Consider the following 24,142-nt stretch of genomic DNA (forward strand, 5'->3'; position numbering starts at 1 on the left):
CACACAGCTAAGACAATGCAGGGGTGGCTTCGGGATTAATTCTCAATGTCCTTAAGTTGCCCAGCCAGAGCCCGGGCTTGAACCCGATCGAACATCTCTGGAGAGACCTGAAAATAGCTGTGCAGCGGCGCTACTCATCCAACCTGAGAGCTTGAGAGGATCTGCAGAGAAGAATGGGGGAAACTCCCCAAATGTAGGTGTACCAAGCTAGTAGTGTCATCCCTAGGGCTGTAGCGGTCACGAAATTTCGTCAGTCGGTGATTCTCAAGCAAATAACTGGTCACTCTCATGGTAATTGATTAATTAACATACACACATTTAGCATGTCCTGGCTTCCATACACAGCCTAGAAACCACTGATGCAGACCTTTGGAACATCTACATTTGAAAAAGTCTAATAAATCCATGTAATATAGCCGACACCTTCACAATAAATCCATTATTTATTTCTGACAGGTCTAAAGAAGCATGATATGACGAAAATGTAGTCTATTTCAGAAGAACAGAATAGAACAGAATGTTAGGTCCTGATCTGGCTATGCCAAATGGCTGTGGGCTACACTAGTTAATTTAGTGGACAAGATTGGCTTCGAATTCAGTGGCATTATTTTTATCATATTTTATAGCATGAACAATACAATTGAACAAAGCTGAATAAAATAGAAAGGATATTTTCTCCAAACGATTAGAGGGAGTGTGCACATGGGCTATTCTGTGTTGAGCAGTTAACAAAGAAATAGGTATTCCTATGTGCTTAATTTATAGTTATTAAAGTAACTTCAGATGTTATACAAATGTTGGACTATAGGTTTAGATTTTGAATACATTGTAATGCGACTCTAATGATGATTTTTAAAAAGTTAATTGAAAGGCATGAGCTCTGCTTAGTTTTTTTGCGCAGGCTGTACACACGTCATCAGTCTTTCATACACAATTTGACAAGCACTTGATAATGCCTCAAATTTCCTGCCGGCATCCCCTTTGTGTGGCCATAGTGCACCCTAAAACAATCCATGTCATCTTTGCACTTAAATAGTGAATGGAGGACGCTTTTCCCCGTGTGGTTTATTGTCATGCCAGCCAGGTAGGCTATACTCCTGCTGTAAAGGTAAACAATGTGCTTAATATTAGGAAAGTTGAGAAATAAATATAGTAGGCATAGCCTATAGAAAGAAAAAATCCTCTTTTTAATGGAGGAAATCACTGTTTTCTCCCGCAAATGCAGAGCCTATTGAAATGTTGCGCAACATGAGCTCATGAAGTGTTCAATATGATTTTCGATTACATTTGCAATGATGTCAGAGTGATTTAGAGGGACAATAGAGTGCTGATTGACAGGCAGTTCAGCAAGTTTGGTAGTAAAGGGTTGGAAAACGTATTTAGAGGTGATATTTCCGTTTTTAAAATGTTTAAAACATTTGCAAACGTATCTTAAAAACCTTTTTTTGCTTCGTCATTACGGGCTATTGTTTGTAGATTGATGAGGGGGGGAAAAAAATATATTTTATAATAAGGCTGTAACGCAAGAAAATGTGGAAAAAGTGAAGGGGTCTGAATAGTTACCTGAATGCATATTACCGCCATTAACACATTTTCTTACTTCTACCCCCTGAACCATCCATAATTCAAATTTAAGTCCGATGCGCTAGTTTGACAACCACTGTTCTAGCTAGCTACTTGTATGACTGAATGATGAAGAATGCTAGTAAAGGGGCTTTTAAAATGGCAAATTCAATTTCAAATCAATCCAAGATGGCTCTCTGGATAAAAGCAAAGTAATTTGCATCTACTGCAAGGGTGCATTGGTTTATCAGCAAAGTACATCAAGTCTTCGTTATCATTTGTTAAATGAAGATGGCGCCGACGAAGATGTCAGCATCCCGACTAGCTCTTTGGAAACTGCAGTATTGTGTTTTTTATGTACTATTTTTACATTATTAGCTCAGGAAATATGGTGTCGTTACATAAAGTAGGGAAGAACTATTGGATATTAGAGTGGCGGTAATTCACCAGAACTACGAGCATTACGACCAGGAATACGACTTCCCTGGAGCAGATCCTTTGTTCACTCTCACCAAAGCAATTGAACTTATTACAGATGGCAACCCAAAACATCACCAGCGGAGGAGAGGCACTCGAGGCATCCTGCTGGTTCGACTTAGGAGGAGCGCACACCACCCACCTCTTCCGAGTATATTACTTGCTCATGTTCAGTCTTTAGATAACAACGTTGATGAGCTTAGAGAAAGGATTTCTTTCCAGAGAGATATTGGAGCCTGTAACATAGTTTGTTTCACGGACACATGGCTCTCTCGGGATACTCTGTCGGAGTCGGTAAAGCCAGCAAGATTCTCAGTACATAGCGCAGACAGGAATACATATCTCTCTGGGAAGCAGAAGGGCGGTGGTGTGTGTTTCATGATTAACGACTCATGGTGTAATTCTAGGAACATACAGGAACTCAAGTCCTTTTGTTCACCCGACCTAGAATACCTCACAAGAGAATTCTCCTCCGTCATTGCCACGGCCGTTTACATCCCACATCAAGACAAAACCTCGACGGACCTCAAAGAATGTCACTGGACTTTATGCAAACATATCCTGAGGCAGCATTTATTATAGCTTGGGATTTTAACAAAGCAAATCTGAGGACTAGGCTGCCTTAGTTCTATCAACATATCGACTGTCCTACTCACGCTACTAAGACTCTCGACCATTGCTATTCAAACTTCCGGAATGCTTTCAAGGCCCTCCCCCACCCTCCTTTTGGCAAATCTGACCACGACTCCATCTTGCTCCTTCCGTCCTAAAGGCAGGAAGTGCTTCGTACTATTCAACGCTGGTCTGACCAATCGGAATCCACGTTTCACGATTGTTTTGATCACGTGGACTGGGATATGTTCCGGGTAGCTTGCGGATACGGTGAATGAGTTTATAAGGAAGTGTATAGGAGATGTAGTACCCACTGTGACTATTAAAACCAACCCTAACCAGAAACTGTGGACAGATGATAGCATTCACACGAAACTGAACATCTGCTAATCATATGCATGTGACCAATAAAATTTGATTTACAAGTGAAACATGCCGTTGACTACAGCAATACAAGTAACAACGGAGGACATCTTAGAAGAGTGTGCGCATGGGAGGCCTATGGACAAGTTGACAAGCAGCAAGCTAACAAGCAATAGCCAAGTGGATAGCTACACTCCACATTGTGGGCTTGAGGGATATCATTTAGATAGCGCCGAAAGACTCAATGTATGAATTACCCTCGAGAGCCACCGTCGTTACAAGAACACATGAGCTGTATGAAAGCGAGAGGACTACGAAGCAGAGGAGTTGAAACATGCAACGGCTGTTGCTCTCACAGATGACCACTGGACTTCGGTCAGTAACCACAACTACTTTGGGGTTACTGCGCACCACATCAATGAAAACTGGAAACTGCATTCACACGCTGTGGACGTAATGAAGACGGAAGAGATGCACTATGAAACATGAGCTGAGCATTTCATGTATGTAGCAAAGCAGTGGAACATTGAAAACAAAGTTACCACAGTTTGCACAGACAGTGCGCGGAACATGATTGCAGCTGTGAGCCATCTGCCTTTTGAACACGTGCCCTGCACCGCACAGTCTGCTAAGGTCCATCACAGTTTCCCTACAAATCAGCGGGTTTGACAAGGCCCTGATCAAAATCTCAAAAATTGTTGGGTATTTCAAACACAGCCCACCAAACGCTGCAGAGCTAGGACAACAGCAAATTGCAAATGGGCAAAAGAAGGAGTCACTCACACAAGAAGTCACAACAAGATGGAATTCCACTCTGGAAATGGTAAAGCTTGTCCACAGAAATCAACAACCACAGGGATGCTCTGGCCCAACAGAAAACTAACATCACCATGCCAACCACAGCTGAACTGGAGAAACTACTGGAGCGCTGCAGGTGATATTCTTTATCACACTACTAGTGTTATAATGTGTGTGTGTGTGTGTGTAACAAGTCTCTCACAATTGACTGACGTGGTTTTGAATTATCTTTCACTGTGGGTACTTGACTGATTTCTGGGAGAAGTACATTTCCTGCTCAGTGGTGTTGTCTGCTTTGTGCCATCTCCTTCAGGTCATGGAGAGCTCTGATGATGACCCTGCCTACATGATAAGATTCAAGCTAACATTCGGACCTGGAAAAAACGCAAGGAAACCACCAAGCTCACATGGCTGAAGATAGCCACAAATCAAAACATGCGCCGAATACAACAGTGCAGAGCCCCTAACCAACAGTGCAGTTTAAAAAATACAGATAAGAATAAGACATAAAGGTAACAAGTAATTAATGGGGAGCAGTAAAAAATAACAATATATACAGGGGGGTGCCGGTACAGAGTCAATGTGCAGGGACACCGGTTAGTTGAGGTAGTATGTACATGTAGATAGAGTTATTAAAGTGACTATGCATAGATGACAACAGATAGTGGCAGTGGTGAGGAGAGGGAAGGGGTGGGTATTGTGAATAGTCTGGGTAGCCATTTGACTAGATGCTCAGGAGTCTTATGGCTTGGGGGTAAAAACTGTTTAGAAGCCTCTTGGACCTAGACTTGGCGCTACGGTACTGCTTGCCATGCAGTAGCAGAGAGAACAGTCTATGACTAGGGTGGCTGGAGTCTGACATTTTTTTGGGACTTCCTTTGACACCGCCTGGTATAGAGGTCCTGGATGGCAGGAAGCTTGGCCCCAGTGATGTACTGGGCCAGACGCACTGCCCTCTGTAGTGCCTTGCGGTTGGAGGCCGAGCAATTGCCATAGCAGGCAGTGATGCAACCATGCTCTCGATGGTGCAGCTGTAGAACTTTTTGAGGATCTGAGGACCCACGCCAAATCTTTTCAGTCTCCTGAGGGGGAACAGGTTTTGTTGAGCCCACTTCACAACTGTCTTGGTGTGCTTGGACCATGTTAGTTTGATGGTGATGTGGACACCAAGGAACTTGAAGCTCTCAACCTGCTCCACTGCAGCCCCGTTGATGAGAATGGGGGCGTGCTCAGTCCTCTTTTTCCTGCAGTCCACAATCATCTCCTTCGTCTTGATTACGTTAAGGGAGAGGTTGTTGTCCTGGCACCACATGGCCAGGTCTCTGACCTCTTCCCTATAGGTTGTCTCATTGTCATAGGTGATCAGGCCTACCACTGTTGTATCATCGGAAAATGTAATGATGTTGTTGGAGTCATGCCTGGCCGTGCAGTCATGAGTGAACTGGAAGTACAGAAGGAGACTGAGCACGCACCCGAGGGGCCCCTGTGTTGAGGATCAGCGTGGCGGATGTGTTGTTACCTACCCTTACCACCTGGGGGCAGCCTGTCATCAAGTCCAGGATGCAGTTGCAGAGGGAGGTGTTTAGTCCCAGGATCCTTAGCTTAGTGATGAGTTGAGGGCACTATGGTGTTGAACGCTGAGCTGTAGTCAATGAATAGCATTCTCACATAGGTGTTCCTTCTGTCCAGGTGGGAAAGGGCAGTGTGGCGTGCAAATTGGAGTGGGTCTAGGGTTTCTGGGATGATGGTGTTGATGTCAGCCATGACAAGTTACCTTAGTGTTCTTGGGCACAGGCACTATGGTGTCTGCCTAAAACATGTTGGAATTACAGACTCGGAAAGGGAGAGGTTGAAAATGTCAGTGAAGACACTTGTAAGTTGGTCAGCGCATGCTCGCAGTACACGTCCTGGTAATCCGTCTGGCCCTGCGGCCTTGTGAATGTTAACTTTTCTAAAGGTCTTACTCACATCGGCTGCGTAGAGCGTGATCACAGAGTCTTCCGGTACAGCTGGTGCTCTCATGCATGTTTCAGTGTTATTTGCCTCGAAGCGAGCATATAGACGAGTTTAGCTTGTCTGATAGCTGCCTAGTGACACGAGCCTCTCGGCTGTGCTTCCATTTGTAGTCTGTAATGGTTTGCAGGCCCTGCCACATCCTCCGAGTGTCAGAGCCGGTATAGTACGACTCGATCTTAGTCCTGTATTGATGCTTTCCTGTTAATGGTTCATCGGAGGGCATAGTGGGATTTCTTTTAAGCTTCCGGGTTAGAGTCACGCTCCTTGAAAGCAGCAGCTCTAGCCTTTAGCTCAGTGCGGATGCTGCCTGTAATCCATGGTTTCTGGTTGGGCTATGTACGTACGGTCACTGTGGGGACGACGTCATCGATGCACTTATTGATGATGCCAATGACAGATGTGGTGTACAATGCGATTGGAGGATTCCGGGAACATATTCCAGTCTGTGTTAGCAAAACAGTCCTGTAGTTTAGCATCTGCTTCATCTGACCACTTTTTTTATTGATCTAGTCACTGGTGTTTCTTGCATTAATTTGAGCTTTTACGAAATCAGGAGGATAGAATTATGGTCAGATATGCTAAATGGAGGGCGAGGGAGAGCTTTGTATGCATCTCTGTGTGTGGAGTAAACGTGGTACAGAGTTATTTTCCCTCTGGTTGCACATTTAACATGTTGATTGAAATTAGGAACAACTGATTTAAGTTTCCCTGCATTAAAGGCCCCGGCTACTAGGAGCACCGCCTCTGGGTGAGCATTTTCTTGTTTGCTTAGGGCGGAATACAGCTCATTCAACGCTATCTTGGTGCCAGCCTGTGGTGGTATGTAAACAGCCACAAAGAATATAGATGAAAACTCTCTTGGTAGGTAATGTGGTCTGCAGCTTATCATGAGAAACTCTACCTCAGGCGAGCAATGGCTCGAGACTTGCTTAGATATAGTGCACCAACTGTTATTTCCAAAAATACAAAGACCGCCGGCCATTGTTTTACCAGACGCCACTGTTCTATCCTGCCGGTACATCATATACAGTGGGGCAAAAAAGTATTTAGTCAGCCACCAATTGTGCAAGTTCTCCCAATTAAAAAGATGAGAGAGGCCTGTAATGTTCATCATAGGTACACTTCAACTATGACAGACAAAATGAGGGGGAAAAAAATCCAGAAAATCACATTGTACGATTTTTAATGAATTTATTTGCAAATTATGGTGGAAAATAAGTATTTGGTCAATAACAAAAGTTTATCTCAATACTTTGTTATATACCCTTTGTTGGCAATGACAGAGGTCAAACGTTTTCTGTAAGTCTTCACAAGGTTTTCACACACTGTTGCTGGTATTTTGGCCCATTCCTCAATGCAGATCTCCTCTAGAGCAGTGATGTTTTGGGGCTGTTGCTGGGCAACACGGACTTTCAACTCCCTCCAAAAGATTTTCTATGGGGTTGAGATCTGGAGACTGGCTAGGCCACTCCAGGACCTTGAAATGCTTCTTACAAAGCCACTCCTTCGTTGCCCGGGCGGTGTGTTTGGGATCATTGTCATGCTGAAAGACCCAGCCACGTTTCATCTTCAATGCCCTTGCTGATGGAAGGAGGTTTTCACTCAAAATCTCACGATACATGGCCCCGTTCATTCTTTCCTTTACACGGATCAGTCGTCCTAGTCCCTTTGCAGAAAAACAGCCCCAAAGCATGATGTTTCCACCCCCATGCTTCACAGTAGGTACGGTGTTCTTTGGACGCAACTCAGCATTCTTTGTCCTCCAAACACGACGAGTTTAGTTTTTACCAAAAAGTTATATTTTGGTTTCATCTGACCATATGACATTCTCCCAATCTTCTTCTGGATCATCCAAATGCTCTCTAGCAAACTTCAGGCGGACCTGGACATGTACTGGCTTAAGCAGGGGGACACGTCTGGCACTGCAGGATTTGAGTCCCTGGCGGCGTAGTGTGTTACTGATGGTAGGCTTTGTTACTTTGGTCCCAGCTCTCTGCAGGTCATTCACTAGGTCCCCCCGTGTGGTTCTGGGATTTTTGACACCTCGGGGTGAGATCTTGCGTGGAGCCCCAGATCGAGGGAGATTATCAGTGGTCTTGTATGTCTTCCATTTCCTACTATTTTTCTCCCACAGTTGATTTCTTCAAACCAAGCTGCTTACCTATTGCAGATTCAGTCTTCCCAGCCTGGTGCAGGTCTACAATTTTGTTTCTGGTGTCCTTTGACAGCTCTTTGGTCTTGGCCATAGTGGAGTTTGGAGTGTGACTGTTTGAGGTTGTGGACAGGTGTCTTTTATACTGATAACAAGTTCAAACAGGTGCCATTAATACAGGTAACGAGTGGAGGACAGAGGAGCCTCTTAAAGAAGAAGTTACAGGTCTGTGAGAGCCAGAAATCTTGCTTGTTTGTAGGTGACCAAATACTTATTTTCCACCATAATTTGCAAATAAATTCATTAAAAATCCTACAATGTGATTTTCTGGATTTTTTTTCTCATTTTGTCTGTCATAGTTGAAGAGTACCTATGATGAAAATTACAGGCCTCTCATCTTTTTAAGTGAGAGAACTTGCACAATTGGTGGCCGACTAAATACTTTTTTGCCCCACTGTAACTAGCCAGCTGTATGTCAATATTGTCGTCGTTCAGTCACGACTCTGTGAAGCATAAGATGTTACAGTTTTAGATTTCCCGTTGGTAGTTTAATCTTCCCAATAACTCGTCCATTTTATTGTCCAAAGATTGCATGTTTGTGAGAGAGAGACAGAGAGAGACAGACAGACAGAGAGAGACAGAGAGAGACAGAGAGACAGACAGAGAGAGACAGAGAGAGACAGAGAGAGACAGACAGAGACAGACAGAGACAGACAGAGAGAGACAGAGAGAGAGAGACAGAGAGAGACAGAGAGAGACAGAGAGAGACAGAGAGAGACAGAGAGAGACAGAGAGAGACAGAGAGAGACAGAGAGAGACAGAGAGACAGAGAGACAGAGAGACAGAGAGACAGAGAGACAGAGAGACAGAGAGACAGAGAGTGTGTACTTCAAGAAAACGTATGAGGGTGTGGGTCTACTGGGAGCATTAGTAAGTTACAGGACTTTCATATTATCTTAACTTGTTTATGGTGAATATGTCACTGAAAACATTCTGATAGAGAATATGTTGTGTGTTTCAGTCCCTACATGCCTTTAACTCAATACACTGCTCAATACACTGTGATTTAGTGTCATCTTGATGACTATAAACATCTGTATTAATGTCATCAATCTGAGGTTAAAAAAATGAAATTTTTTAAAATTTGAGTTTGTATAAGGTAGTAACGCAAACTGTCCACATTAGCAAAATTAGTGCTATATAAAATCATTTTAAATGGCAAAATAATTCAACATTGGATGATGGTAGACGGTGCCCACTCAAACTATTGCAACAATTACATCTAGTTCTCACTAATTTAAACATTTTGATATAATTTCTCTCAAAAACACAAGCTCCTTACTCCTACACTCCTTTGTCAGCAGCACATTTTGGTCATGGTTACTTTCAAGTACTTATTTTAAAAGCACCAGGTACCACATTGGGACTGTACTGAATGAGGTTCTCTTTTCAATCAAATCCAAAAGAATTACAGGACGAAGTAATATATTTTATGCAATTAGGCTAATTGTTTTCTTAAAAACACAGTGGAGTATGAAATAAAGTGAAACCAGAAGACATACATACTTTCTGCTTGCTTATATTTGTCTGAACCATACAGGCTCTATAACCAGCCACACAGGATAGATAGAGGGGCATGTTATTCCCAGGACATCAGAGCAGGAGAGAGGGGCATGTTATTCCCATGACATCAGAGCAGGAGAGAGGGGCATGTTATTCCCATGACATCAGAGCAGGAGAGAGGGGCATGTTATTCCCATGACATCAGAGCAGGAGAGAGGGGCATGTTATTCCCATGACATCAGAGCAGGAGAGAGGGGCATGTTATTCCCATGACATCAGAGCAGGAGAGAGGGGCATGTTATTCCCATGACATGAGAGCAGGAGAGAGGGTCATGTTATTCCCATGACATCAGAACAGGAGAGAGGGGCATGTTGTACCCATGACATCAGAGCAAGAGAGAGGGGCATGTTGTTCCCATGACATCAGAGCAGGAGAGAGGGGCATGTTATTCCCATGACATCAGAGCAGGAGAGAGGGGCATGTTATTCCCAGTACATCAGAGCAGGAGAGAGGGGCATGTTGTTCCCAGTACATCAGAGCAGGAGAGCGAGGCATGTTATTCCCATGACATCAGAGGAGGAGAGAGGGGCATGTTATTCCCATGACATCAGATCAGGAGAGAGGGGCATGTTGTTCCCAGTACATCAGAGCAGGAGAGAGGGGCATGTTATTCCCATGACATCAGAGCAGGAGATAGGGGCATGTTATTCCCAGGACATCAGAGCAGGAGAGAGGGGCATGTTATTCCCAGGATATCAGAGCAGGAGAGAGGGGCATGTTATTCCCAGTACATCAGAGCAGGAGAGAGGGGCATGTGTGTCAGTGAGTAGAAACTTATTACGCCCTGGTTGGACGGCTGGGAGGCACGCTGCCGACTCCATTCCAGTATCAACAACACATGACACAACACATTGAAGTCAACCACTGACAGCCTACTGTAGTAGCCAGGCCGTAGGGAGGAACAACACATACAGTAGGCTACAGTGGACAGCAAAAGGTCAGGAAATTGTCCAGTGCTCATACACAGTTCAGATGAATGGACCACTACACATTTTGAAAAGGCATGTGATATTTATTATTACCTTTTTAAAGTTATTTCTCAATTTTATTTCTCTCTGCATTTGTTGGTAAGGGTCGGGTGCTTTTTCTATGCTTCCCTTTCTGAAGATTTGTTTTTCTTCAAAAACTGCTGAATACACAATATTTTTGGATAAGGAAAATACGTTTTAAATAGTACAATGATTCTCTACACAATTACTGCTTGTTTTGTCACAAAATCTGAAATTAGGCGAACTATTAGAAGTTTAGCAAACAGGAAATGGCGGAGTGATCACTGCATAGTGCCCCTTTAAAGACAAACAAACTGCAGCACCACCTCTCAGGCTGTCTCCCAATGTACTACTGGCACTCTGCTCCCATTCCAGTGTGTGTCCTGGTCTAAACCTTGCATGGAGTCCCCAGACACCCAGTCTGGTTGTAGGAAGTACAAAGTAGGAAGAAAGCAACACTTCCCACTAAGAGAAAATAATAGGATAGGCCCATACTAATAAGACAAACAGTGTTCCCCACTCTGCATCACTGTGTAGCCTACTGTACGCTCGTAACCTCTGTATTAGATATGCACATACATGAGCATGGTTTGGGTTGGAGAATGATGTTCATCGACGACAGCTCAGTTTTCAACATCATAGTGCCCTCCAAGCTCGTTACCAAGCTCGAGACCCAGGGACTGAACACCTCCCTCTACAACTGGATCCTGGACTTCCTGACAGGCAGGGTAAACAACAACACCTCTGCCACACTGACTCTCAACATGGGGACCCCCAGGGGTGTGTGCTTAGCCCCCTCCTGTACTCCCTGTTCACCCATGACTGCGTAGCCAAGCACGACTCCAACACCATCATGAAGTTTGCTGACAACACAAAAGAGGAAGCCTGTGTCAGAGGAAGGCCCAAAAAATTGTCACAGACTCCAGTCACCCAAGTCATAGACAGTTCTCTCTGCTAACACACGGCAAGCGGTACCAGAGAGCCAAGTCTAGGTCCAAAAGGCTCCTTAACAGCTTCTACCCCCAAGCCATAAGACTGCTGAACAATTAATCAAATGGCCACCCGGACCATTTACATTCACCCCCCTTGTTTTTACACTGCTAATACTTGCTGTTTATCTATGCATAGTCACTTTACCCCTACCTACATGAACATGTGACCTCGACTAACCTGTACCCCCGCACATTGACTCGGTACCGGTACCCCCTGTATATAGCTTTAGAACTGCATTATCCTGTTTCTTCTCTCACATTTCACGTGTTTTATTTCATATCAATATTACAACCTTCTTTCTCCATTGTTGGGAAAGAGCTCGCAAGTTAAGCATTTCACTGTACTTTATTGCACATGTGGATGTGACCAAAAAGCTTTCAAATGTTCCCCTGCAGAAAACACCTGCCTGAGTGAATGTGATAGGTGAGAGCCCTGAGTTGAGTGCCCCTCCAGTGATCAGGAAGGGAGGGAGATGAGGTTAAAATAGATGAAGAGAGGAAGCCATTTAACAGTATTGGGACATGTCCCAGGGATGGTACAGAGAGGGGGTAAGGGCATGAAATGCAACACCACCTCACACACGCATCATCCCCCCCCAGCCATTAGTTTCCCCCTGATGCCCAGTATCCCCAGTGCCAGAGGCCCCCGCTGCCCTGAATCCCGTTACTAACACCATGCCAACGGAGCCGGCCTCGCCAGTCAGCTGAACACAGATCCGGTTTCCCTCCTTAATGCTCCCAACAAGCCTGTTCCCTCTGTGGCCAAGTGTCAAACAAACCCCTCCCCCCAAAGTCACCCCCGAGGACTAGCACCACTCTACCCTGCCTTCACCCTGAATATCTTTATACATAAAATTGAGAAAGGCAGGTGATCCATCCAGAGACCCAGGTCAGGCATGGTTGCGTTAGAACCGCTCCCCAGGTACAAAGCCCCGGGTGTGTGTTTCAGCTGGGCTGCCTGGTTGGCTGGCTGGCCTGGGTGATGTGTTGACACTGATAATTAAAAGGGAATACGGGAAAGAGAAGCTGTTAGAGCTATAGCTCTCCCTGGCATAATCCTAACTTGAGATGCAGGAAACTGCAACTCAAATCTTAGAGCGAATTTCCCATTGAGACCAATGCACGATTCAATGGTGAAGTAGTTTCACGCATGTTTCTCAAATTAGGTTTCTATCCTTTAATTACTCCTAACCAGAAGGGACACACCATTGTCACGTTAACAAACATCATAATGCCCAGTTTCACATCCCCCAAAATCGGCTTAAGGGGTACAACGCAATCTGTTATCCTCTAAATAGGAAGCCTGTGTCAGAGGAAGGCCCAAAAAATTGTCAAAGACTCCAGTCACCCAAGTCATAGACAGTTCTCTCTGCTAACACACGGCAAGCGGTACCAGAGAGCCAAGTCTAGGTCCACATACATACTACTATAGGACAAAGTGGATATACACACACACACAAAAGTATGTGAACACACATTCAAATTAGTGGATTCAGCTATTTCGGCCACACACGTTGCTGACAAATGTATAAAATCAAGCACACAGCCATGCAATCTCCATAAACAAACACTGGCAGTAGAATGGCCAGTACTGAAGATCTCAGTGACTTTCAACGTGGCTCCATCATAGGATGCCATCTTTCCAACAAGTCAGTTCCTCAAAATGTCTGCCCTGCTAGAGCTGCCCTGGTCAACTGTGTCGTGTCTGGACTATCATTAAATGTAAAGACCGCTATTTTATCAAATCTATTCTGTGTAATTATTATTACGTGATTAAACAAATCATGTAAACTTTGACTAGGAAGTTGGGGCACCACGGGAAAATGTTTATAGAGTCTCTAATTCCCGAATCGACTCTTCAGATATTTTCATATCTTATTGATTAGTCTTCTATGAATGCATCCTTATTACCTCATGAGTTCTCATTACTGAACGTCGCAAACCCTTGGATATCTGCACGAACCCTAGCCTAAATGATGAATCATCGATATACAAATTGGCTTAATTATTTATTTACTGATTAACTAAATAACCACAGAAATACATAAAACAAACAATAGATAGTGGTTACTAACGCAATGCATTGATATGTCCCTAGTCGGCTAAACCCATATGACGGCTTGGTAGACAATGAAAGGGGTGGGGACAGATAAAAGAGTGGGAAAGACTAAATGGATTCACTACACACAGTTGATAATTAAATTAATTGAACTGCTAATCCTTTGCACATGAACGGCCGCTCATTCGAGAATAATTGCAATGTACATATTTACATCCGTATGTCGTTGTCGTCTTCTCTGTTGGAATTGCTGGTCCGTATTGCCAGTCAGTTTATCAGAGAGTCTCTGGTTAACTTCCCCAGAAGTCAATGTCTTTCGTAGTTGTCGCTTTCTCCGCGGCTCTGGATAGTGTCTGTTGTAATGGATACGCCAGGCGTAGCATCGAGTAGATTATTCAGCGGATGTCGGTATTCTCGTACTAGACTTATGTCATTTCCAGCTGCAGACTAGTAATTCTACGTCTAGGATTTGCTCTTATTCTGTAGTGATCGATATTCTCAGAGTTGAAACATTTCCAGCTGTGTAGCCAACACTACACTCTGTATGGTCTCCATGGACTACAGAGTTGTTGTTCTTAACCATTTCACATGTTGCGTCAGCTGCATGTTTTCTAGTCTAATAGTCTATAGAATTGTAGCCATTCCAACGTGGGGACTCCGTCCCGGCATTCTCTGACTTCATGTCAATTTTTTAGGAAGTAGGTTTTATACTCTGTGGAAAAAGGGACGATTCCATGACACATGATGTCATGTCTGGCCTCACGGGGGCGTGGTCACTGACTAGTTGTCTCCTGACCCCTCCTGTCTCAGCCTCCAGTATTTATGCTGCAGTAGTTTATGTGTCGGGGGGCTAGGGTCAGTTTGTTATATCTGGAGTACTTCTCCTGTCCTATTCGGTGTCCTGTGTGAATCTAAGTGTGCGTTCTCTAATTCTCTCCTTCTCTCTCTCGGAGGACCTGAGCCCTAGGACCATGCCCCAGGACTACCTGACATGATGACTCCTTGCTGTCCCCAGTCCACCTGGCTGTGCTGCTGCTCCAGTTAACTGTTCTGCCTTATTATTATTCGACCATGCTGGTCATTTATGAACATTTGAACATCTTGGCCATGTTCTGTTATAATCTCCACCCGGCACAGCCAGAAGAGGACTGGCCATCCCACATATGCTCTCTCTAATTCTCTCTTTCTTTCTCTCTCTCGGAGGACCTGAGCCCTAGGACCATGCCCCAGGAATACCTGACATGATGACTCCTTGCTGTCCCCAGTCCACCTGACTGTGCTGCTGCTCCAGTTTCAACTATTCTGCCTTATTATTATTTGACCATGCTGGTCATTTATGAACATTTGAACATCTTGACCATGTTTTGTTATAATCTCCACCCGGCACAGCCAGAAGAGGACTGGCCACCCCACATAGCCTGGTTCCTCTCTAGGTTTCTTCCTAGGTTTTGGCCTTTCTAGGGAGTTTTTCCTAGCCACCGTGCTTCTACACCTGCATTGCTTGCTGTTTGGGGTTTTAGGCTGGGTTTCTGTACAGCACTTTGAGATATCAGCTGATGTACGAAGGGCTATATAAATAAATTTGATTTGATTTGATTTGATGACTAGTTAAACTTTATATGAAAACCCATACTCTCATTTAGAAGGCTAAAATCACATTACATCTTTTCACAAATAGTTCATATTTACTCATTCATTTTATCCAACATCTATATGTAAATCTGATCATTGAAAAGTGTAGACAAACAGAAATACAGTAATGTGGGTTTCCTGTCCTTCATGAGATCACCAAATGAAACACACTCGTCATGACTGTCCCTTAAGTGTCCACGGACCACTCCCACATTATCAAAAATAAATATTATTTCATTATTCAAACTTTTGATGTCCAAGGGTTTCTCTGTGTTCCACAGTTTACATTCCAATCTCCAACACTACAGAGCATAGGGGCAGAGTGTTTTATGACAGACCATAAAACAGCCGACTTCCCACTCGTAGAGTGTAACCTGAACCTTCAGATCGTCACAGGAGAGTTATGACAGCTCTAAGTGTTGTTATTGTGAAGTGGAAACGTCTAGGAGCAACAACAGCTCAGCCTGGGAAATGGTAGACCACAAACTCACAGAGTGGAACAGTGAAGTGCTGAAGCTTGCAAAATGTGTCTGTCCTAGGTTGCAACACTCACTACCGAGTTCCAAAGTTCCTCTGGAAGCAACGTCAGCACAATAACTGTTCGTCGGGAGCTTCTTGAAATTGTTTTCCATGGCCGAGCAGCCGCACACAAGCCTAAGATCACCATGTGCAATGCCAAGCGTCGCTGGAGTGGGGAAAAGCTAGCCGCCATTGGACTCTGGAGCAGTGGAAACTAGTTATCTGGAGTGATGAATCACGCTTCATCATCTAGCAGTCCGAAGGACAAATCTGGGTTTGGCGGATGCCAGGAGAACGCTATCTGCCCCAATGCAGTGTCAACTGTCAAGTTTGGTGGAGGTGGAATAATGGTCTGGGGCTGTTTTCATGGTTCGGGCTAGGAAAATCTTAACGCTATAGCATATGATGACATTCTAGACAATTCTGTGCTTCCAACTTTGTGGCAACAGTTTGCAGACGGCCCTTTTCTGTTTCAGCATGACAATACCCCTGTGCACGAAGCTAGGTCCATACAGAAAAGGTTTGTCGAGATCGGTGTGGAAGAACTTGACTGGCCTGCACAGAGCCCTGACCTCAACCCCATTGAACACCTTCGGTATGAATTGGAATGCCGACTGCAAGCCAGGCCTAATCGCCCAACATCAGTGCCTGATCTCACTAATGGTCTTGTGGCTGAATGGAAGCAAGTCCCTGCAGCAATATCCCGACATCTAGTGGAGAGCCTTCCCAGAAGAGTGAAGGCTGTTATAGCAACAAAGGGGGGGGGGGGGGGGGGGGGTCAACTCCATATTACACTGTACTTGTGCATGTGGAAAATAAAACTTGAAGTTGAAATTAAGGGATGGTGGAGGCTGGAGGATAGGAGGAGGGTGGATGGAAAGAGTGCCCTCTGCCTGTCCTGCTGTCATCCCTCTGATGCCCCTGGCTGTCACAATACAACACCCAACAGAGATGGGCGGAAAGGGGCCGTCCCCCCACCCTATGCCAGGAGGACTTTGCAGAGGGGCAAAAAGGGCCCTCTTTCTCCCTCTCGCAACCTTTTTTGGGGGGTGCAATTTTTTTTAAACTAATTTCTGGTAATTATACACATTTTGCAATGACTTGAGCCATGTTCGTATGATATCTGAGTGAGAGTGACTAACAAAATCAATGGGGGTCCCTGGAGGTCAGTGTCCCTGGACACTTATAACTGGCAAGACCAACTTACTGTAAATTGAAAATGTTAGTGACGGTCAGTGACTGACATAAGAGGAAAACGGCTGATGCACTACCAAATGTATAAATTGCATGTTATTTTTTATGCTACCAGTAAGTTGAGACCGACTGACTTCCTAAAACAGTTTTTTTTAACCGACAGCATCATCTGTGCAGAGACTGGAGAAAACAATGAAATGCTCTTGGAGTTGCAGCGGTGTATTACGTGCGCAATTTGATTTGAACTGTGAAGTGCCCACCTCGGAGGTCTAGAACTATCCAGCTAAACCAACAAGAGGACCACTTGTGCCCTATACAACACTGAGTGATAGCAAACTGAAGCAGCCGTTTACCCACAGGTGATTCATACATGATTCATTCTTTATGTGGGCCACCCCTAGCCTACTGTTGCACTGGAACAAACCATCTAGGCAGGCAGCACAGCAGGGGCATCCATACAGTCTATTTTCAGATCAGCCATCCAGGTTACATTCATCAAGCAACAACACCAGGCATTTCACAGACACAGAATACTGAAATATACCAATAATTGATTCTACTGAAATATACTAAGTATTAACTCTACTGAAAAACATGTAATAACTGGTTTCCCAGAGGCCTGGAATATTACCATAAAATAAGATAAAATAGAGAATTTTGCAGCCTATATTAGGTGTACTCCCCTACCACATAGACTGGCCTGTTGTTGTATGTTGGTGACAGTTTTCTAGCTATAGGGTAGTTGACAGCTCCTCAGCCTACCCACTGGGAAAAACTGGTTGCATCAACGTTGTTTCCACATTATTTCAACAATGTGGGGGAAAAAAAATTCACCCTACCTTTAACCTAAATCCAATAACATGTTTTGTTGATTTTACGTTGAATAAACGTTAGTTGACAACTCAACCAAATGTAAATCAACACTATAAGTTGATGGTGAGTCACTATCCCAGTGAAGGCTAATGCAACAACACGAATTGGACTCCAAGTCAATATGCCATGGTAAATCAACCAACCCAGCCCAGGCCGGAGAGCTTTTATAAACAATGGATGACAACGTCGGGTCATAAGGTGAACAGTAAAATGTGTCAAGACAGACAGTGGCGTAATATCTATCACCGTAAATGTGACATTATGCACAACTTGCCTTTATAATATGAGCGCCACATCAATAACTAACCGTTGACGGTTGAGGTGTTTGTCATTACCTTCTTTTTGATGTTACAGTGGCAGCAGACGGTCCACAGGTATTTGAGGGTCCTCCACAGGAGAATGATGAAGAGACCCCCGAAAAACGTGACCATGGAGGAGGCGAGGAATGCCCACCACATGCGCTGGCCATTGTTGTCGCAGGGCACGTCTGGCGAGAAGGGGATGATCACGTCCATCTTGGACATAGAGATCGAGGAGTCCGGATTTTTGTTAAAATAGTTATTTCTACTCATCATAGAGTTGCCGCTTCCATGGGTAACGGTGGCGTCCGCCTCATCTAGCATCTAGAAGCCTTGGAGAGCCTATGCCAGCGTCCCCAGCCCCACTCACCAGCCATATTGCTTTAAAAAAAACTATGCGTTGTGTATTCTCACCCGCACTTAATTAATTGTATGTTTATTTCAATCTATTTCAGATTTCCGCGACAGTCGAAAACGCCGCACGCACTAACTGGACCGAAATAGCCGGTCGGTGTCCATTCGCGAGAGGCATTTAAATCCGCAGTAATGACAAACGTTGAGCGCTTTTCATTTTGAGAGCTTTTCCGAGTTTTTCAGGACCAATGCCATGGCAAAGATGGTCTGTCTCATCTAGCAGCCGTCGAGGCTTCCAATGATGTTTCAGATTATGATAGGCGCAGCGACATTGAAAAGGGCTGTTTTCTTCAAACAGTTTCTGCCCGACCTCTCAAGTCGTCTTCCATCCAGGGATTCGGTCGATTAACAGCGGAAAATTGATTTCACTTTTCTAAACACCAATTTAATCGATAGCCTCGATGTTTTTTGGATGGCAGAAGCTATTTCAAGTCCCCAAACTGTTGCCACGATGCGAAAACACAAACGACATCATCTAGCGGAGTGTTCGCTTTCTGACATATAAGCGCTCGGGTGATGTCGCCTTCGCAACTGACTGTCCCCATTCCTTCCGCTTGATCCAGCCCAGGGTCGCGCAGATCGGCCAGTTGATAGTGCCTGTCAGAGCCGCTCGCTCCACTGAATGCTAGAGAGATTTACAGGTCGGAGGGGCGGTGCGTAGCTCAAAGATGGTCAGAAAGCAGTAATACCGCAAAGCGCTGATGTTTATACCAAGTGCCAGGCACTTGTCTCAGTCAGTTCCTATTGTGCTTTCAAGACCACTGAGAACTCGGGAAAAAACTAGATCAAGTCATGACGTCAGGTCGGAAAGTCGGAGATCTAGAAAAAGCCACAGAGTTTCGGATTTGGAATTCGGAGTTGGATGACCGTTCAAAAAAAAAAAAAAAAAAATCCCAGTCGCAGCTTGTTTTTACCGAGTTCTCAGGGGTTTTGAACGCGGCATTTGGCAATACATTGCGCTCTTTCGGTGTAATGTATTCACGTTGAAAGTGACACATGTCTCTGAGCTACATATGTGACTGTCATGTTCATTTGAACAGCAGCCGACAATATATCGTACTGTGATGCAGCAGCAACTTCGGTTTGAAATGCCAAGGCTTCCATTTTAGGACAGTTATTAGATTAGCCACAGATGATTCCATCGAGTTCATACAACACAGCAGTTGTCCCCATTTTAATTCTCAGAACTGAACCTGATGATATGAGTTTCCCTTGCTACACAGGCCTCTGTCACTATAATGATATTTTCTAATTTGGCTTATTTTCATCTTCATTTGAAGGAGGCTCCTTCAATCATTCACCATAATGTGTTTCCAGTGCCAAAGCCCTTATTCTGCCCCCAGTCAATTATCCTTTACATTCTGAAGACAATTAGACAGAGGATAAGACAGGAACAGGTGCCACCCACAGACAGATGCATCAGTGGCCAATAGAAAGACTGTGTCTCAGGACAGGATGGTCACAGAGGGCGCATGAGGACCCACAGCTGGGAGTGGGACTTGGACTGGAACCAGTGACCTCACCTTTCCAGGGAAAGTACACTAGGCCTACCATGTGCCATTGTCTTGACAGAGGTCATAGTGTGCTACCCTGTCTCAACACCTCCCCTATTACCTATGAGGTCAAAGCCTTGAATTATTTTTCACCATATTCTATACTAACTACACTGTTGAACTGATCTGTGTTGATGATAGAGGCAGACTGGGACAAAAATTGGCCCAGGCATTTTTAACACACCGACCCATTTTTTTCCTTGAGGCCCCCATTTTTAGCCAGATAAGGATCCTTTTTGCACAAAAATCCAAGTTTGACAGTCCCACAGGGTTAAAACTGGACCAGCCCGCCCATCTGGTGTATGCCAGAATGCCAGATGCCTAGTCCTCCCCTGGTTGAAGAGACCAAGGACACACAGATCAAAAATATTTAAATCAATCAACAGTTTCAGGGAGATGTGTAGCCGCAGGTCGTGGGCAACCCTATGCTGCCCCACTTCTTGTGTAGTGTTTTCACTTTGAATGAAAACAAGGGGGTTGACCCCTGAGCCTTCTTGGGCTGGCTTTCTGGGCAGCTGCAACCTGGCCTCAGAGCATTTCAAATTATTCTGTACGTAAATCCGTGACACTCCATTTAGTATGATCTGTTGCGTTTCGTATGGTATGTATTAATTTGTGGATGTCCATCATCCATTTTATATGATATGTTACGAATTACAATTCGTATATGTTACTAATTGCAATTCGTACAATATATTAAGAATTTGCAAAACGTACGATATGTTACAAATTTCAATTTGTTGTTGCTAACATTATCTAGGTGGCTAGCGCTAATGTTACCTAGCTGGCTAACATTAGCTATGGGTTAAGGTTAAGGTTATGAGTTAGATTAAAGGGTTTTCGAATGGCTGAAGATATTTCAAGTCCACAAACTGTTGCCACAATGCGAAAACACAAATGGCACAATCTGGCAGTGTAGGGTTGAGGTTAGGAGTTAGGTTAAAGGGTTAAGGTTAGGATTAGGGTTAGCTAAAAGTGGTAGTGGAAGGATTATCTAACATGCTAAGTAGTTGCAAAATAGCTAAAAGTAGTAAGTAGTTGCAAAGATGCTAATCAGCTGAAATGCTAAAGTTGTTCGTGAAGCGATTCAACTGTGCAACCTTTGGGTTCCTAGACGTTCGCATTATACATCCACCCCGACCAACCACCCTCCTTTTGTTTATGCCTTAGGTAACCTTCTGTCTTATGTAACCATCCTAACATATCATACTAATTTGAGTGTGTCCCGGATTTACACTTACTTTGTTACATCTAGTTTAAGAGACCAGACTGCTGGGCAAGGTGCGTCTTTGTGTTAAATCCTGCCTACTTGAATGCCCCTGCTGCCATGGCCTGGTCGTCACTAGTTGCCACAGTCATAAACCCTGCTTATTTCTAGCATTTCTCTTCTTAAAATCAGATTTTATGCTGTGTTCATGTGCTAGTTGGAACTAGGAAACTCAGAAATGTCCAACTTCCCAACTGACTTTTTCCACATTTTGTTACATTGCAGCCTTATTCTAAATGGAATAAATATTTTTTTGACAGAAATCGACACACAAAACCCCATAATGACAAAGAAAACAATGTTTTTTAGAAATGTTTGCAAATGTATAAAAAATAGTAATATCTTATTTACATAATTATTCAGACGCTTTGCTATGAGACTCGAAATTGAGCTCAGGTGGATCCTGTTTCCATTGATCATCCTTGAGATGTTTCTACAACTTCATTGGAGTCCACCTGTGGTAAATTCAATTGATTGGAGATGATTTGAAAAGGCACACACCTGTCTATATAAGGTCCCACAGTTGACAGAGCATGTCAGAGCAAAAACCAAGCCATGAGGTTGAAGGAATTGTCCGTAAAGCTCAGAGACAGGAGTTTGTCGAGGCACAGATCTGGGGAAGAATACTAAAACATTTCTGCAGCATTGAAGATCCACAAAAATACAGTGGCCTCCATCATTCTTAAATGGAAGAAGTTTGGAACTACCAAGACTCTTCCTAGAGCTGGGCGCCCGGCCGAACTGAGAAATCCAGGGAGAAAGGCCTTGGTCAGGGAGGTGACCAAGAACCAAATGGTCACTTTGACAGAGCTCTAGAGTTCCTCTGAAGATGGGAGAATCTTCCAGAAGGACAACTATCTCTGCAGCACTCTACCAATCAGGCCTTTATGGTAGAGTGGCCAGATGGAAGCCACTCCTCAGTAAAAGGCACATGACAGCCCGCTTGGAGTTTGACAAAAGGCACCTAAATACGTTTCTCTGGTCTGATGAAACCAAGATTGGTGGTTCCAAACATCTCAAGCATGATCAATGGAAACAGGACGCACCTGAGCTCAATTTCGAGTCTCCTACTAGCAAAGGGTCTGAATACTTATGTAAATAAGGTATTTCTGTTTTTATTTTTAATACATTTCTTAAACTTTCAAAATCTGTTTTCACTTTGTTTTTATGGGGTACTGTGTGATTTGTTTTTATTTATCCATTTCAGAATAAGACTGTTAACAAAATGTGGAAAAAGTCAAGGGGACTGAATACTTTCTGAATGCACTGTATGTAGAGGACACAGTTGTGACTTACTTATTTAGTGGTAATTGTCTTTTTACGTGGATTTTTACGTAGGTGAGGCTTGACTAATGCAGGGTTGAGACATGGTTCCATAAGCTTGTCTGCTCGATGCATTTGTTTATTTTTCCAATAAATATGCAGGAATACTTCATGCAGGATTTCACACAGAATAGTGTGCCATCCCATAGAGGAAGGAAGATGAGGCTTTACTAATACAGGGTTGAGAGTTGAGGAGGAGGTGTGACGCTTGGCTAGGGGAGGGTTGAGCTCTGAGGAAGAATGACACAGTTCATAATATGTATTCCGTACACGTATTTGACAAACTGGTCTCCATTTGGGTGCCAAGCTTTCCATGACAACAAAAACAGTGTTCCTATTCTATGGAATATGGTGGGAACCTTCCTCCAGCTAATACATCAGCCTATCTGATTGCGTACATAATTGTGAAGAATATATTTTTTCAAATCTTTGATAGGGAGTGAAAGAGTGCACACTTTGAAGAGAAAGGGGAGCAAGATAACGGTGCTTGACGGTTGGTCCAAGCCTGGCAAACGGGATAGGGTATGGTGGGTCATGGGGCGATCTCTCATCCCAATGAGTAGGCCAGGGAGCTGGAGGCCAGTTATCTCCTTGAACATCATGGGAAGACCATGTAACCTTAGTTACAGCTTTGAGAAAGTGACCTTGAGCATTGGAAGCCCAATCCACCAATCAGATCTGGTGTAGCTAGAGGCTGCCTAACTTGATGGAATGGGGAATCACACAGCACAAAGTGCATTTCTGGTACTGGACTGTATAGAAATGTTGTGTCTAAGTTTCTTGGATTCATTGACAGTGAAGATACTGTAGTTTATCAGTAATGAGAATATAGTAATTGAATAATTTCCCCAAATGGAATATAATCATGCAAATACAATTTTGGGGGGGCCATTTAGCCATTTTCATTGTTAAATCCATTATAATGATCAGTGTAGGACCATTTGATGGCACCGTTGGCCAGAACAAAGTCATTCAGTAAAAGAACATGACCCTTTCTCTAACATTCAGTCTTTCTTCCCATCCTGTACACTGATGGGAGAGGAGTCAGAGGACTGAACAGGTGAAAGTCCTGTCTCTGTGATGTCAGCCAAGAGTGGAAAACCTGGTTTATTGTTGCTCTACTATTACATCTTGGTTAGGGATGTCGGTTTGAATGCAGAGGAATGTGTGGCAAGCTTTGTCATGTCTGAGAAGCCGTATCTCTCTACAGTGATCCAGAGAGATACAGCTGCCTTCTCATTCTCTGCACAGAAAAATTGATGGATGTTGGTTTTATCTGCCATGTCATTTACTCTGCTGCGTTCAGCTAAATTATATATATTTTTTATTATAGTGCATCTCTGAAGGGTGGCAGATTTTAGGGGCATCATAATTCGGAATGCGAAACACTACATTTTCCTGCTTTATATCAAAATCAAAATAA

At 43.9% G+C, this 24,142-nt stretch overlaps 1 protein-coding gene across 24 annotated transcripts in view; it reads right to left on the reverse strand.

Annotated features, from left to right (window-relative positions):
• Window positions 1-19,418, reverse strand: part of LOC100301648 (calcium-activated potassium channel subunit alpha-1) — a 317,555-nt gene extending 298,137 nt beyond the window's left edge. For 9 of the 24 annotated variants that reach the window (XM_036986944.1, XM_036986906.1, XM_036986913.1 and 6 more), the window contains exon 1: window positions 18,199-19,416. In XM_036986944.1, the coding sequence (XP_036842839.1) occupies window positions 18,199-18,486 (288 nt within the window). In that variant the 5' untranslated portion in view covers window positions 18,487-19,416. Of the gene's footprint in view, window positions 1-18,198 lie in introns of all 24 variants that reach the window. The other 15 variants (XM_036986930.1, XM_036986912.1, XM_036986910.1 and 12 more) reach the window with 6 other exon arrangements.
• Window positions 19,419-24,142: the final 4,724 nt, after the last annotated feature.

Source organism: Oncorhynchus mykiss, chromosome 1 (genome assembly GCF_013265735.2).
Source record: "Oncorhynchus mykiss isolate Arlee chromosome 1, USDA_OmykA_1.1, whole genome shotgun sequence".
In the NCBI taxonomy this organism is placed as follows: Eukaryota; Metazoa; Chordata; class Actinopteri; order Salmoniformes; family Salmonidae; genus Oncorhynchus; species Oncorhynchus mykiss.